Source organism: Podarcis pityusensis (assembly GCF_964106645.2).
Source record: "Podarcis pityusensis genome assembly, chromosome: 10".
Lineage (NCBI taxonomy): Eukaryota > Metazoa > Chordata > Lepidosauria > Squamata > Lacertidae > Podarcis > Podarcis pityusensis.
Window position 1 is genome coordinate 32,404,801 of NC_138035.1, and position 16,813 is coordinate 32,421,613.

Below are 16,813 nucleotides of genomic sequence, written 5' to 3' on the forward strand. Positions count from 1 at the left end.
ACCTGCATTTGTCTCTTGCAATTCACCTGGCTCCACAACACCTGTCTGAATTTGGATGGATGGTAGATTTTTACTCATGGTAGATAAGAAGAAAATCTACAATGGACAGTTTGCTAACCTCAGTAGTAAATGTTAGCTTTCCTCCAGTTTTGGACATTCACTGGAGCCCTGTTTTTATTTTCTCAAAGCTCCCTGGTTTCTAGTCTAGGTGATAAAATTCCTTCCCTGTGCAGAAGGTCTGGAGTGCTGTAGATTTGACACTCAAAATAATGGACACCCAAAAGTATGTGATCTTGTGTATTGGGTGAAGCATGCAGTGTGGCTTTGTTTAAAATCTTATGGAAAGGTGGTTCTTTTAGTATTTGAAATACTTAATGCAAAGTAAATGCTCCAGCATTGTGCCTGCTGCAGCCCTTCCCCAATTCTTGCCATTTATTTTCTATTACTGTAATAAAACTTTTTACATCTACATATGTTTTCAGAAGTCAACTGATTTTCCTAAGTCTTTTTTCTTTTCTTTTTTAATCATTTTAGTTAAAGCAAAGGAGAAAAACATAAAAACAAGTATCATGCATACATACTGTTGCAGACTAAATATGGTAGCATAAGTGGCTGACAACATTTGAGCAGAAATATTAAAATTCTACTTTATGCAAACCCTCTTCTCCTCTTTCACCACCACTTCAGCCAGCCAAACAAGCTTTTTTTCATAGGTTGTCCAGAGAGGGGCATTATTTTGCAAATGGGTTGTTTGAGATCTAATGTTTGTGTGTGCACAGTTGCTATGTAAGAGTCCACACACTCTGGGTTTTTTCAGTCACCATATTAATTATTGTTGCACTTCTTGATGTCCACACCAGTGGGAAAAGTTTGGCAGTAAATATCCTGGGTTAGTTTGAGAACCACTGTATTATATATCCTAGAGCTGTCTTCCAGGTTTTCACAATTTCCTATATGGCCACCACTAATAAAAAAATGATAAGATCCATGTACAGAGCCTGTCTCCATGTCACTAAACATTGACAAATGTTTCTCCCCCTTTTATTGTTTTTGGACTGCAATTTTATATATTGGAAGTAGGTCCCATTTAATACATTGAGGTTTATTTCTGAGTAAACATGCAAACAATTGCACTGTCAAAGAAACACATTAAAATGCTTTGTCATATGTTGATCACATACAGTGGTACCTCGGGTTACATACACTTCAGATTACGCACTCCGCTAACCCAGAAATAGTGCTTCAGGTTAAGAAATTTGCTTCAAGATAAGAACAGAAATTGGGCTCTGGCGGCGTGGCGGCAGCAGGAGGCCCCATTAACTAAAGTGGTGCTTCAGGTTAAGAACCGTTTCAGGTTAAGAACGGACCTCCAGAACGAATTAAGTACTTAACCTGAGGTACCACTGTATAAACTTTTAAAATGTAACATGGCAGTAGTAGCTGGGAAGTTAGAATGTTTATCTTCATGTGATTTATTAACACTATGTGGACATGTCTTCCCATTTAGGACAGTTACACTTTTACAGCTTATCTGCCACATCCTCACTGGTGACTGGATGTAAACATATAAAAGGGAAATGTATGTCTCCAAACATGCAGTGGATATGAGTCAGCCAGTTGTGGCTTCTTAGTGCATGTTTACCATAGCATCAAAGACAGACAAAGTAAACACTCACTTTGGTGAAACCATAGTACACTACTTAGAATCCAGGGTTTTAACGGTCTTGCTGTGAGTTGAGGGGCTGGAGTTTGGCTGTGAACATAGATGTTTATAGTTATGTGCTGAGTGTGCACACCAGTGTTCATTCTGATAGCTTAGTCTCAAAGTCCAGTGTTGCATTTTGTGCATAATTCCGACCCCCATTTGAAAAGGGATGTTTCTAATCTTAAATGGTTCTGTTCTGGCACCTAGCATGTGCCTTCTGATAAGTGTATTGGACCATGATATTGTTGAGTAACTGAGTGGTGTATATGTTTGAACCATGATTATAATTCACCATAAGATTAAAACCATCATTTCTTTTTACATTTAGATAAAGAGAAGAAGGAAAAACTTGAGGAAGATGAAGCGGCAGCTGCTAGTACAATGGCAGTCTCTGCCTCCCTCATGCCTCCCATCTGGGACAAGACAATTCCTTATGATGGGGAGTCTTTCCACCTGGAGTACATGGATCTGGATGAGTTCCTGTTGGAGAATGGAATCCCTTCCAGTCCTACTCACCTGGATCTGAACCAGAACCCACTGCTGCCTGTGGCTGAGCTGGAAGGAAAAGAACCTGCCAGTGTTTCTGCTGCTACCACCCCACTCTCATCATCTTCCACAGTGGTTTTCCAGCCATCAGAAACTACCACAAGTGCAGGTATGTGTAATGATGCCAATCTGAATATTTCCTAATCACAAAATCAATATATTTGCCTGTTGTGCTTTAATGCTTTTTCATTTAAAGTGGAGATGGATGGTTAAAACAGCTGTAGCAAGTTGGCTTAAACTTGTCCATGTAACTTGCATTGCTTCTGCACCATAGCTCATTATCGCTGCTAGTGCATTGCTTTTACACTACATCAACTACAGAGGCCTTGCCCAAGTGACTTTTGGGTGCCCACCCATGAATGAAAGTAACGTTAGAATTAGACCTCCGCTGCATTAATTGTGCTTCTGGAACTTTTGCACAGAGACATACCCTAACGTTGGGATAGTAGTGTAAGTCTGTTCTAAGCTTTAAGTGAGCTGTACTTTCAGACAGAGCATGCTCTTTTACAAAGCCTGTGTGTGTTTGTGTTTCTTAACACAACAGGTAGCTTAATAAATGGTTGTTGGGAGATGTATGTGGAATATGGAACTATTATCTGAAAATGTGCAGAGTCCCAGTCATGATTGCTACACCCAAACGTCTTCTGACCAATAGACATACCTTTTCACAAGTCCAAGTTCTCCTCTTCGTAGTTTACCATCCAGACAGCGAAGAATAGCACAATGTTATCCTTCACATGACGAAACAGAGCACATTAATACCCTGCATGTCTGGCTATCTGCTTTGGCAGACGTGATGTTGAGGGGAATTGTTTTTCTTGAAAGCATGAATTTGTTAGCTGTTTTCATATGCAATTAATCTTATTTAACAGATGAACTATATATATATAAATATTTCTTAACAGGATTGTCTTTACACTCTTCTTGTAGGTGTTACTGCATACAAGCTGGTACACAGTTTGTGGTAGTTAACACAAGAAGACTGCAGATGCTGGATTCTGGGAATGACCCCATCTATCCCGGATTCAGAACAAATTCTTAATGGATTGTTAATTGGGATTAATAGCCTCCTCCGCACTCACTCACAGGCACACTCATACCTGTCTGTTCTATGGGACTCCAACCAGGCTGGGACAGTCCTGTGGCTTGACATTAGAAGGAGGAATGTACTTTTTAGTTTTGCTGTCACCTTTCAGTTTGCTGCTGTCCAGGTTTCCTTGCATATCTTAGGTGTATTTCCGAAATACCATGGATTGATGTGGTTATTTTTTTGGTGAGTTAAATTACCGTATTTTTTGCCCTATAGGACGCACTTTTTCCCCTCCAAAAATGAAGGGGAAATGTGTGTGCGTCCTATGGGGCGAATGCAGGCTTTCGCTGAAGCCTGGAGAGCAAGAGGCATCGGTGCGCACCGACCCCTCTCGCTCTCCAGGCTTCCGGAAGCTATCCACAAGCCTCCCGCACCCGGCGGTAGGTCCCGCCGGGCGCGTGAGGCTTGGGGCGGCAGCCTGCATCCCGAAGCACGGGGTGCCCTCCGGAGGACGCCCCGTGCTTCGGGAAGGTGTCCGCAAGCCTTGTGCGCCGGGCAGGAGGTCCCGCCGGGCTCGCAAGGCTTGCAGGCAGCAGCCTGTTCTGGGGGCTGGGGTCGGGGGAAGCTCGGGCTTCCCCCGCGCCAGCCCCGCGCCTGGGGGGGGGGGAAATATTTTTTTTTCCTTTATCCCCCCCCCCCAAAAAAAAACCTAGGTGCGTCTTATGGGGTGGTGCGTCCTATGGGGCGAAAAATACGGTAGGTGACCTGTGAGTTAAATTAGGTGACTAGGTGACCTGTTAACTGACTTTAAATTGATTGTATCCCAGCTCCTGCTGCAAGTATCAGGGTGTTTTGGTGGGATGAAATGGGTGCACTAACTCCTGTCACAACAGCACAGCCTTAAGGCTGCTTTATAGTGATTTTATCCCTATGGTCTTTTAATTACCCTCCTGTAACTAAGGGTGGCGCTGTGGGTAAAACCTCAGCGCCTAGGACTTGCCGATCGTCAGGTCGGCGGTTTGAATCCCCGCGGAGGGGTTTGCTCCCGCTGCTCGGTCCCAGCGCCTGCCAACCTAGCAGTTCGAAAGCACCTCCGGGTGCAAGTAGATAAATAGGGACCGCTTACTAGCGGGAAGGTAAACAGCGTTTCCGTGTGCTGCGCTGGTTCGCCAGATGCAGCTTGTCACGCTGGCCACGTGACCCGGATGTGTCCTCGGACAGCGCTGGCCCCCGGCCTCTTAAGTGAGATGGGCGCACAACCCTAGAGTCGGACACGACTGGCCCGTACGGGCAGGAGTACCTTTACCTTTACCTTTAACTAAGGTCAAGGGTATGTAACTAAAATCACACGTTCTTCCCTTGCCTTCTTCCTTCCTCTCCCATGGGTGTCGCCTTTGTGTCTAGATTTAGACCAGAAGTCTCTTGGGGTGAGGACATGTCGTATCCTCCTTTGTAAAGTGCCATGTACATGGGGGCGTTAAATAAAGGGGGGCTGCTTTTGACCCTTTGGTTTCCTTGTTGCTATGTTCCTCACACTGACTTCCTATTTCAATTTTTTTTTCTTTGCCAGAATCCTCACCAGATAACGAGAGACTGACTCCCAGCCCTGTTGATCCAGAGTGTGTTGAGGTTGATGTGAATTTCAACCCTGACCCTGCTGATTTAGTGCTGTCCAGTGTTCCAGGAGGTGAGCTCTTCAACCCTAGAAAGCATAAGTTTGCTGAAGAGGACCTGAAACCACAGCCCATGATTAAAAAAGCCAAGAAAGTCTTTGTCCCGGAAGACCAAAAGGTAACACCTGGTTTTTATCACAGTGTTAGAATGTGAGTTAGAGAGCAGTGTTCATGTGTAATTTTTTAGAATGAGTTACTGCATAGATGGGAGGTAATAATGAAAAGGTTATTGGAAGCTGGTTTGTTCACTACTTTGCTGTTCTGGTTCATAGTACTGGTATTTCCTACAGCCCCCCCCCTCTTTTTTAGTAAATCAGCTGACCCCTTTTGACCCATTGTATTGTTTGTTTGGTACAGAGGTATGAGCAATGCGAAAATGCCTTCATCCTTCTCTAGCAACTACCGTGTGTGTGTGTGTGTGTGTGTGTGTGTGTGTGTATGTTAACATACACATATACATGCTATATGTGTATATATATTTTTATATACATATTTTTAAAGGTCACCAGCATTTGGTCAAGCATATTTCTATATTTCAACAGAAGTATAGTGTCCTGATCAAAGGAAGTAATAGAATTATTCTATTTTGCCTTGGTCAGACCACATCTTGAGTACTGTGTCCAGTTCTGGGTGCTACAATTTAAGAAAGATACAGTATTGACAAGCTTGAACTTAAGCAAAGGAGGGCAACTAAGATGATTGGGGGTATGGAAACAAAGTCTTATGAGGAAGGGTTGAGGGAACTGGATATGTTTAGCCTGGATAAGAGGAAACGTGAGAGGAGATATGACAGCTATCTTCAAATATCTTAAGGGCTGTCATATGGAAGATGGAGCAAGCTTGTTTTCTCCTGCACTGGAGGGTAGAACCCAAACCAATGGATTCAAGTTACAAGAAAGGAGATTCCAACTAAACAGTAGGAAGAACTTTCTGACAGTAAGAGCTGTTTGACAGTGGAACAGACTCCCTCAGAAGGTGGTGGACTCTTCTTCCTTGGAGGTTTTTAAGCAAAGGTTGGATGGTCATATGTCATGGATACTTTAGTTGAGATTTCTGCATTGCAGGGGGTTGGACTAGATGACCCTTGGGGTCCCTTCCAACTCTACAGTTATATGACTCTATGATCGAATAAAGCAAAATTACAGTATGTCCCACAAAATCCTGTTATATAAGTAAACCTGTTGAAGTGGATGGTAACCACTGGAGCTGTTTTAAGATGTGTTCTGTCTGTTGATCAGGACTGATCAATCTAGCAGATTGTTTCCTGTGCCAGATTTCTGAGTAGTCCCTACATATGAGACACAGAAATTATTCTGGAAGTTACTAGGGCATAGATAACTCTTGCCAAGCTGGGTTGCATAGCTGGTCATAAGAAGAGGCCAAATGGTAGGTACTTTTTGGCTTTTTGATACCTGAAATATTTCACTATTGAACTGATTATTTTCTCTCTAGGATGAAAAATATTGGACTAGGCGGAAGAAGAATAATGTGGCTGCCAAACGGTCTCGTGATGCTCGTCGCCTGAAAGAGAACCAGATCACAGTCCGAGCTGCCTTTCTGGAGAAGGAGAATACAGCTCTGAGGACCGAGGTGGCAGAGCTGCGAAAGGAAATGGGAAAATGCAAGAACATTGTCTCTAAATATGAGAGCAGATATGGACCCTTGTAAGCAAACCCTTTTCCCTTACTTTGTTCCTTGGCTTGCTCTGTTTCAATAGAGACTAATGTTTGTAGCTCGGTTGTTCTGTAACCCTGAACAGGATCCACTTCTTCTGACACAACTTGGTCAGGCGCTTTCTGATCCTTGTGTTGCAATATGCCAATTTTTAATATTTTAAAAAACAAATTTAACACATTTTAAGAATTTGGTGTTTCTAATCAAATAACACTAATTTGATGACTTGAGGAATAAATCTGTCTATGTTGCTAGACTGGCAGGTGTTTTACTGCTGTCATGTCTGGAATGGAAGGCAAATGGTTCGAAAGTATTTTCCTTTAAAACAAATCATATAATGTGGAAGGAATCATGCTGAAATAATTTTGTAATTGCTCCCTTTTCCAAGTTATACATATAAAATAATATGATGTGCAGGACTGATAGTTTTCTCTTACTTTGAGAACAAGTATGAATCATCTTTTCAGTTCTGGGCCTTTTGATTCTTTTGGGCAGAAATGAGGCTTTGGCTTCAATCCTAACGGTGACTACTCAGAAGTAAGTCCTGTTGAATGCAATTGGACTTACAAATAAGTGGGGTTTAGATTGCAACCTTATCAGCTGTGTATCTGTTCAAACAACACTGCTGTGGGTGTATTACTTCTGAAAAAAATTATAAATTCCTTTGCATATTGTAAAATGGAAGCATTTCCTCTTAATTGATTTGGATTTTTTTACTTTCATTTAAGCAATTTGTCTCCAAATCACTTGCATTAGTTTTTTTAACTAATATGAGTGGCTGTTGAGAAAATAACCATATTCACTTAAATTACAGGTTCAATTCATTATAGTAAATTCCTGCACTTAATTCTTCAAAGCAGTATATTCTTATTTTTATTAAAAAGTAATGAGCTACAATATTTGTGACCTAGAGTTGTAGGGTAATATTAGTCCTGGGAGAGCTTGCTTTAGACCCATTAAAGTGATGCTTTGCTACAGTGTTGGTTCTGACCTCCTGACCAATATAAGAGGTGGGTGGGGCACACTCCCTTGCTGCAAGCTATTTAATTTATTCATCCTTTTGGGTTGCCTTGCATATGGTTTCCCTGACAGCTGCATGTCTTGTGTCTTAAGCATATTTTAGTGCTTTTATTGAAAAGAACACACAAGGCTTTCCCCATAGCTGCTAATAGCTGCTAATAACCTCCTCCAGCTAAAGCAGCATACATTGGTGTAATACTGGAGACCTTCTTCAAGGCCATTGGTTGCAAGGATACATAAGAATGTCAGTAATACAGAAGTAAATGGGTACCTTGAATTTTAGCAGAGCCAGTTCAGGTGCACACATCCCCTTGTAGCAATTTTTTTCAGCATGTATTACGCTTTGTTAATGATCAAGGAGAGAAAAATGCCTGAATGCTGAACTAGCTTTCAGGCAGAATGGAGGTTTTTCTTAAAGGCAATGTTTGGGACATTGCTGTTGTTTTAGGATAATATAATCTAGGTGTGCTGCAGCCAGTAACAGTCCTCTATTGTGCCCACCCACCCACTTTTTAAAGGGAGGTCACGTTAGTGGTCTTAAAAAACACCAGGTATTGGGTATGGATCAACAGTTGGACAAGCTCTACCATGGCTCATTGATAGAAATGGGAAGCAGTTTAATTTTGTGCAGTTAAAATAAATTTCCTAGAATTGTTGTTCCCTCTCGTGATACCTTGACTCAGCGGAGTGGTTTTACTGTCAGTGCTCGTGTAATGCTCCCCAAGTAGTCTGTTACCTTTATAATGGGGAATTGGTAACATCCCTGAGAGTGAATGTAACAATATGCTGTTTTAAAAATAGTCATATTCTTGCTTTGCTTTGTTTAAAGTGACTTATCCGATTCCGAGTGATGCAACTTTAAAGACTCTTAAAATCACAAAGAAACTAAAAACTACACATGAAACCACCTGCCATCAGAATGAATAGTGAAAGATGTGAGGTGTTCCACAACTGATGATGACCCTGCTTGCCTGCAAGTACCTCCCTCTGAACTACCCAAGGGCTGAGCATGATGAAAAGACCAAGGTCTCTAAGGGTACATTTCTGTTGTACTGCTATTTTTCCTTGTACCCACAACATGCAGTACAGTGATTAACTCTTTTCAATGACACTTGGCGCTCGTGTCCTTGAGTTCAGTTTGAATAATTAGTGGTGATCCTTTATTGGGAGGAAGGGGCAAGTATTAAGGGAATATAACTATAATTATTCAAGATTTCCTTCTGTGTTTCTTTTTCATATCTGTTCTGTGCTTTAGAATGGATATCAATATTGCAGCTAAATTCTGTTAATCTATTGTATCTTGTACTATTGGAACAGAAACAGCATATGTGGAAAACAGATTAAAAAGAAATAGTTTTGGTACACTATACAACCAACATATCAATTAAAATAGAAGTAATGGAAAATAACACGTACCCCAAGATGCACTATATCTTAACAAATGCTAGCAAGTGAGATGCACCTTATTTTCTCGGCTGATTAAAGCTGACACTCACTTTCTGAAATTAGCACTTTTTCTTAAGCTTGCTGACTCTGACAATAGAATGATTGTGATGGCATGCTGATGCATTTTCACAATCTACTCCTTGTAATAATCCTAAGAGATTTCTATTTCCTTACTTTCATAAACATAGATGTGTAATGAAGAGGGAGCAGTATAATAAAAGGACAGGTTGCGAAAGTAGGGTGACTCAGTTATTCACTCAGTTACTCATTTTATCTGCTGTTGCCTATCTTCCAGAAGATGCAAGTTCAATATCTAGTTTACTTTTTCTTGCTGAACAAATTGCCCAAAGTCTCTTATCAAAATTGGGGTGGCCTTCTGATTGCCCCAACTGAATAATTACGGAATAATTGCTGATTTTCACTTCTACCTGGTCCTGTACATGTTAGAAATAAAATAAGCAATGTTTATGCTGTTTTCCCCTACTATTTTTCCCTTAAAGATTTCTGAATTTCACTTGAGTGCCTGAACATAGTATGATGAGCATTGGACTCATTAATCTGAAGCATCAGACATAGCACAGTTGGAATATCCCATCAGATACATGCCTATGTGGTAGCAGAACCTGTTGCTTAGACCCTAGGGACAGCAAAATGGCTTGTGGAAATAGGGCATTTCAATTCTGTAGAAGTTACACCCTGAACATGATCTACATGTGTCAAGAATAGATAAAACTGGATAAAACCCACACCAATTTGTATTAGGACTAATGACTGGGTTAACAGGCTTCCATCAGTTGATTAGGAAAGCACAGCACAGAGGTTGCCAATTTTTTTAGGCTTGTGGGCACATTTGGAATTTTGGACAAGTGCACCATCCCTTCTGGCCACTTCCCTCAGCCAGATCAGCCTCTCCACAGAAAGAAGATCACTTTTCCAAGTGATCTTATCCAGAAGGATTAATCTGGTCCTTGAAAAGGACATGGAGCTAAAAGAGAAAGTGGAAATAAGCATCATGCTTCCAATTTCCTCATTCAGCTCTATGCATTCCCCCCTCGCCAGCTCATTAAAAGGGCAGAAAGTAAGAGGGGCTCATTTGGCCTGTCGGAACCGTGGGAAAACCTCAAGGGCACTATTGTGCCTACAGTTCAATGCTGGCAATATTTTTATAACATTATACTGTTTCAAAATTCATAAACAGAAAACGTATGTGCATGGAGTCATGTGCATGGATGTTCCATTTATTCGATTCTTACTAATTTGTGACTCCATGCACATAAGTTTTCTGTTTATGAATTTTGACACAGTATAATGTTATAAAAATATTGTCAGCACATTATTAGCCAACGTGTTGCTTGTTGTTGTTTAGAGTGTTCTGTTTGCAACACGGGATTCTTTTGGTGTACAGTTCAATGCTGGCAATCCCTGCTTAGCACAAGAGGCTTCAAGATTGCTGTTTCAGATTCAGAAGTTGGACTTGACAGGAAAGTCCCAACACAATTATGCAAGTAGATTACATTTTGCAAAACACTGATTTTCTGCTGTTTTCAAAGCGTAATCCCAACAAAATTAAGAAATTGCCTGTACTATTTTATTTGTTTGCAATTAATGCACCAGTGTGCATATTACTTAGTAAAATTGACTGTGGGCTGTTTATAGAATCTCTCAAAAGTTGGAGTAGATTGGTATAACGATCAAATATACACAGAAAGAAAATATCAGAATTGTAGTACTAATCTAAATGATGTGCTGCATCCCCTTATAACTTGCAGTTGGAGCCAGATTTCCAGTACTTGTGTGTGTTACATTAGAAATGTAATATATGGCTCTTCATGATAGCTGTTAATAATTTTAGTTCTCCAGCCATTATATAGCACAAAACAACTGAAATAGAATATGAATTCCCACATTTAATGTGCTTTGGTTAGTCACTTGGAAGATTTGCATGTGTTGTACAACACGATGCAAAGGTTATGTGTGCAACTTTACGTGTACCTTTCTGTAGGAAGATGAAGTAGTTGTAATACTCTTCCCAGGAAAAACAAATGAGACACAGTAAACATGTGAATTTACAACTTTGTTTCTTTAAAATGCATTATTTCTTTGGTATGGGAGGTAAATAATATATCACTAGCATAACCAGGTCTTCCACCTTCCTCTTCATCTTGGTAACCAATTTATAGTGATAACAGTAGAGAATAATGTTCTTAATTTGCACTAATGTTTAACATTAATTTGTCCAAAGAAATAGTGCAGGATGCCTGCTATAAGTATGCAAACTCTTCTACATACTGCTATTTAATTATGTAATGGAATGACCAGAGTGTGATCTGTAGGATTACAGACCCTGCTGGGAACAGTTTGAGGGGAACAGTAATCTTTTTATGGTTACCCAGTTACTATCAACCTGCCACTGAAGATCCAAGGGTTAACAACTTTTAATTTTTTAATAAATATTGTGGACAAGAAAGAAAATCTTCAAAAGCAAATAATCTATATAATAGAGAATTTTGTTATGGTAATCTTAATGTACATGATCATCCCCTTGAGAGAGATTGAAATAAAATATCCCCCTAACTGAATTTCATCCTTAGATGAAATTAATTGAATAATAATAATTTCTAAATAATAATTTAGAAGTTGATCTTCCTTTTCTTAAAGATTTCATTTCATTGTACAGGCTTAGCATAGGCATTTAACCTCTGTTTATTGGTTTTTAATCATTCTTTAATAGTCATGTGAGATTTCTACTTTGCAACTAGAGCAATGATTTAGGTTTAAGGGATAATTTGTGGTTCTTTGTGATCAATCTCTGTGCAGGTTTCACGTGAAATTTTGGTGGAGTTTTCCCTTATTCATTACTTTTGTATCATTCATTCAAGAAGTAATGGAGGCATATACTTAGTGCTGTGGGTGCTGAAGCCTTTATAAGTTTTTATATTAAACCTATGATATTAATCTTGGTTTCTGTTTTGTATAAATTCCCAATGTCTTTGCAGGTGGGTTTTTTTAAAAAAAATATTCATTGGCACTTTCCCTTTCTGTGCGGTGTTGTGCTGTATTGTGCTGAATAACCAGGTATTCTAGATGTAGAGCTTGCTTCTAGTACTCCCTAGTGGGCAGTCCTTCTGTCAGGTATCAAGATAACAGGTGCAGTACAAGAGAACCAGCAGCTAAAGCTTACAGAGATACTGTAAAATTGTTAAGAGCAAATATATTTTGAATAGTTAAGACATACTAGAATCTCTATGGTGTTGTTTTTTTACAGAATTCCTAAACACCTCTGGGCCATAAGCATCTAGTTCAATTTTTTTTCTACCCCCACCCCAAAAACACACAAAAACAGAATTTGGGGATGTTTTAACACAGATACTCATGTTGAGGCTGATTCACCCACTAAAGGCAGCTATACAAAACTGAATTGTTTCAGCTTCTAGAGTAACAGAAATCTTTCAAATCTGAACCTTTGCTAAGGAAAAAAAGGCGCATTATCTATCCTTTTGTATATGCACCTCTACTTTCCTGGAAAAATGTGTACACTGATTCACTAGTATTCATATACTCGTCATCTAAAGATCTACTTCATGTATTTCACGTGTGCACCCTTTTAGATCTGCCTTTTTAAATGCTCACCTAAATTTTGTGAGAGTGATAACCATGTGTTTGCAAACATATATCATGCAGACGCACTTAAAATATAATTTTATATCCTGCGTATACATAATAATAATTAGAATAATTTTATTATACCCCACCCATCTAGCTGGGTTGCCCCCAATAGTCTCCCATCCAAATAATTGATCAGGTCCACACCTGCTTGGCTTCACCTGCAATGCTGGAGCCTCAGGCATCCACGGATACATCTCCAGGCAGCCTTGATTAACTGCACCTCATTATGGAGCACACAGTCTGTGACAGATCTGAGGTTTGCCTCTGTGCAATGTGCATAGCCGTGAGACAATGCTGGCAAATCGAAAATTCTTAACTGATTACTGTCCCTTTTTCAGTTTGAAAACCAGTTAGAGAGAAGACAGATGTGACCTGTATAGAGCAGTGAGGTTTGTTTGGAAGAAGCTTCACCTTGTTCAAGCATGCTCTTTAAAAACAAACAAAATAAAATATCAAAAAACTGTTTCGCAAGTTTGCAGCCCAAGCCAGGTGTGCATGTGGCCAGGGGCGGAGGAAGGGAGGTGCGATGGGGACAGGTTGCCCCAGGTGTCTTCGCTCAGGGGGGTGACATTTGGTGTGCTGCCGAAGCCTACCCCAAGCCGTCAAGGGAAGGGGGGAGCTGCGCCACTTTGCTGGCAGCATTCCCCCCTTCCCCCTTCGTTTTGACAACTGGGGGGAGGCGAATGTCCGCCCTCAGTGGCTCCCTCCACCCGCAGCTGCAGGGCGCGTGCACCGCTCTGTGCACCCGAGTGGCTATCCTGCGCCTGGGAGGGCACCCTCTGTGCCGCGTTCTGACCCCCTTGGGAGCACGCCCACCCTGGGCAGCGCAGGCATATGCTCTGCCGCTGCATGTGGCATTGATAGGATGGCAACTACAACAATACACACACACAAAGTTTTCCGCTTTAAAAAACACTTTTGTCCTTTTTTCATTAACAGAATAAGGCAAGGCTGATTTCTGAGCCAGCATTCAATTCACTGGTATGCAGATCTCATTAAGCTGAGAAGCAGGGAAAAATTCACTGGATGTTTTACTCAACTAAGCTACGCAACTATGTTTTACTCAAAATAGACCCATTGAAACTAACGAACCTCACTTAAATTAGGTCCAGTAATTTCACTGGGTGTAGTCTGAATAAAACACCCTCTCCCCCCCCTGTGGCTCCAAAACATACTCTATATATATTACATCTGTTTTTCCCAAATTTGTCACAGAACCTATATAAATACTTAATGGCAACTACATTCCCTCACAATGGCAATGCCTGGCATGTCGCCCACTCCCCCCACCTTGCTAAACATCTTTCTTATGAAAACAACACAAGTTTAAGCTCTCCTGGCTGGATGATGCCCAGTAAGGAAGATGCAACGTTGTAAGAGACAAGGAATTGCTGAGTTCAAAGTCATTCTCATTGTGAACTTTAGATACTAATTCTCTTCATTTGAGTTAATTTATAATGAGAATTGCTTTTGATGTGAAAGCTTGTCAACTTGATTATCTTTCTGGTGAACTTGTACTATCTAATTATAATGAAAAGAAGGTGAGGCTGAGGAGGGAATGTAATAATTCTATTTTTCAGACTCTTAATACATCTTTCCCCACACACATAACCTCCCCCACTGCTCCATTAATGCACATGGTTCTTACTTGTGGTTCCTAGTAGTGCTTTCTTGTGAACTTTATCTGAATTAATCAGCAAGGCAGCCTCCTAATAGAAAACTGAGGCTGAGGTGTTCTTTGCATTGTTTTGCTGAACTAGGATAACAATTAACTTGTGCTTTGAAGCATCAGCTGGCAAGATGTTTAGTTGGGTCCAGAATAGCAGAAGTGTAGTGTTTTTCCATTTGTGTCTGAAACACAGTAATAACATGATTATTGGAATACTGTATTTTGTACGACAAAATATGTAAATACACTTTAATATTAATCTCAGTCCTCATGGAGTAATAAGTGCTTTCATTGTAACCTCTGCAAACTCATTAAGATATTTTAATGTAGCATGGTTTGAGGATTTTGTTTCTTAGAAAACTGCAGAAATCAAGCGAAATTAAATTATTGTAGAGCTTTGGTTTGTGATGCTTTATATTTACAAAATGTTTAATAAACCACAAAAAGCAGAGACACTGAGAATTGGCATGGGAGCTATTTCTGTGGTCACTGATGTTATTCATAATCATACTCAACTGGTTTTGTTTGGAGGCAAGCCTATCTTGCCAGTTAGCAGTATCCTCATGCATTAATTCCTGTTGACAAAAAGCACATGATGATTTCAGAAATGCAAACTACTTTGAATGTTGTGTTCATACATGCTCTTTGCACCAGCCTGGTGTGAATTGTCATTCAGCACACTATACATTAGGTTTATGGTAGCTTAGCCATAAAAAAGGGTAGATGAATTTGGAAATATATATATTTTTTGTCAGTATTCTACATTGGCATCTGTCGCATGCAACATACTTCCCTTAGCATTTCTCCAGCTTAGTGACATTATTTCTGCTGTTAAAACTCCATTATCATTGGCATGGAAAGCTTGATCTGCTTATAACATAGCTGGATACAGTGTCCCTTTAAAAATATGTTCTCAGATAATCCTGCAGCGTAGCTATGTTATTTTTCCATAGTTAGAGAGATTAACTACTCAGGAGTTTCATTGTCTTTAGTCCATTCTGTTCATTTGGAGCAGCAGGTGAGTGTTTAGCTCCATTTGTCATTAAACAGGGGAAATGTGACTGCAATATAAAATGTGACCTTTTTTGGTCAAAACTACTCTTTGTTTTTGCTGTATAACATTTGCATTTCTCTTTGATGTGTTCCAGTATGTACTGAGTGAAACTGTGTAGATTAGTATATAAAATGCTTTTCAGTCATGGATTTTAAGGCACTACATAGTAGGATCGTTACCATTTATAAAAACATCAGGGTAAAAATGTCTATCCCTACTCTGTACACACAAATGAATAATGGATGACTGTCGAAAGGACTTAAAAACGATAATCCTGGTAAGAAAAAAAAAACATTTTCATATTCAAAGCCTACCTGGTATTCATTTTTATGACACTTTTTAAATGATAGAATTAAGGATATGAGCTCTCTGATGGTGGATTGTCTGGGTATGTAAGTCTCTCTGCTAAGTGTCTTTTTAAAAAGAATGCTTTTGTTTTAAAAATGTAAAGTTTGACTGTATTGAATTGTTGGATTTTGCCCCCTTAAAAAAATAAAGTGTATATTCTACTAAGTACAAGATTTAGTCACTGCAGTATATTGTTTGCAAACTGTCACCAGAACATAACGATGTGGTGCAGATCCTTCAGCTGTCTCTGATGTCTGTCTGTAGGAGTTGGTGTCAAAAATCACTTTCAGAAGTCAGGCTGTACCCTTGCTTCCTATATTTACAAGCTAGTTCTGGCCATGAATGAGCACAAAAGTTTATTTTATTTATATTTATTTCTACTCATGTTTTTACCTTGTGAGTGTATCAGAAATACAGGCATACCTCAGAGATATTCCAGACCACCGTATTAAAACAAATATCACAATAAAGGGAGTCAAACTTCTTTCTTTTCTTTCCCAGTGCATATAAAAGTGTTGTTTATACTTTAATGCAGTCTATTAAGCCAGACCCCCTGGCTGCAGGAGTGAGAGGGGAAAACCCAGCTCCAGCCCTAGCCCCCACCACTCCAGCACCCAGAAGAGAAGCAGCAGCGTCAGGGAGCGAGCTTTCCCTGGAAGCAGCCCGGCTTGCTGCAACTACAGCCAATATCTGTGGAGCGCAATAAAGCTGAACAGAGTTGCTTCTCCTGAGAAAGAAAAGCAAGTGCCACGCACTGCGCTTCTTAAAATGTGTGTGGGCAAAGTAACATCCTGAGTAATCCCGCCTGAAGCACTTAACACTCCTAATGTTTATGGAAACCACCTATTTCACAAATGGTCTCCCGCAGCCTTTTGTTGAAAATCTTGAAACCAAAGGCAAAAAATTAATCTGTTCCTATATCCTGGAACTGCCTTAAAAGGGGAGTGGGGATGGGACCTTTTGTGGGAATTAAAACTTCACA

The 16,813-nt window shown here is 40.1% G+C and overlaps 1 protein-coding gene across 2 annotated transcripts in view; it reads left to right on the forward strand.

The window, feature by feature from the left end:
- The window catches only part of TEF (TEF transcription factor, PAR bZIP family member), a 28,292-nt gene extending 12,290 nt beyond the window's left edge, over positions 1-16,002 (forward strand). For both annotated transcript variants that reach the window (XM_080971931.1, XM_080971932.1), the window contains exons 2-5: positions 2,034-2,360; positions 4,852-5,072; positions 6,407-6,618; positions 8,478-16,002. In XM_080971931.1, coding sequence (XP_080828057.1) covers positions 2,034-2,360; positions 4,852-5,072; positions 6,407-6,618; positions 8,478-8,499 — 782 coding nt within the window. In that variant the 3' untranslated portion in view covers positions 8,500-16,002. The remainder of the gene's footprint in view (positions 1-2,033; positions 2,361-4,851; positions 5,073-6,406; positions 6,619-8,477) is intronic.
- The last annotated feature ends 811 nt before the right edge of the window (positions 16,003-16,813 follow it).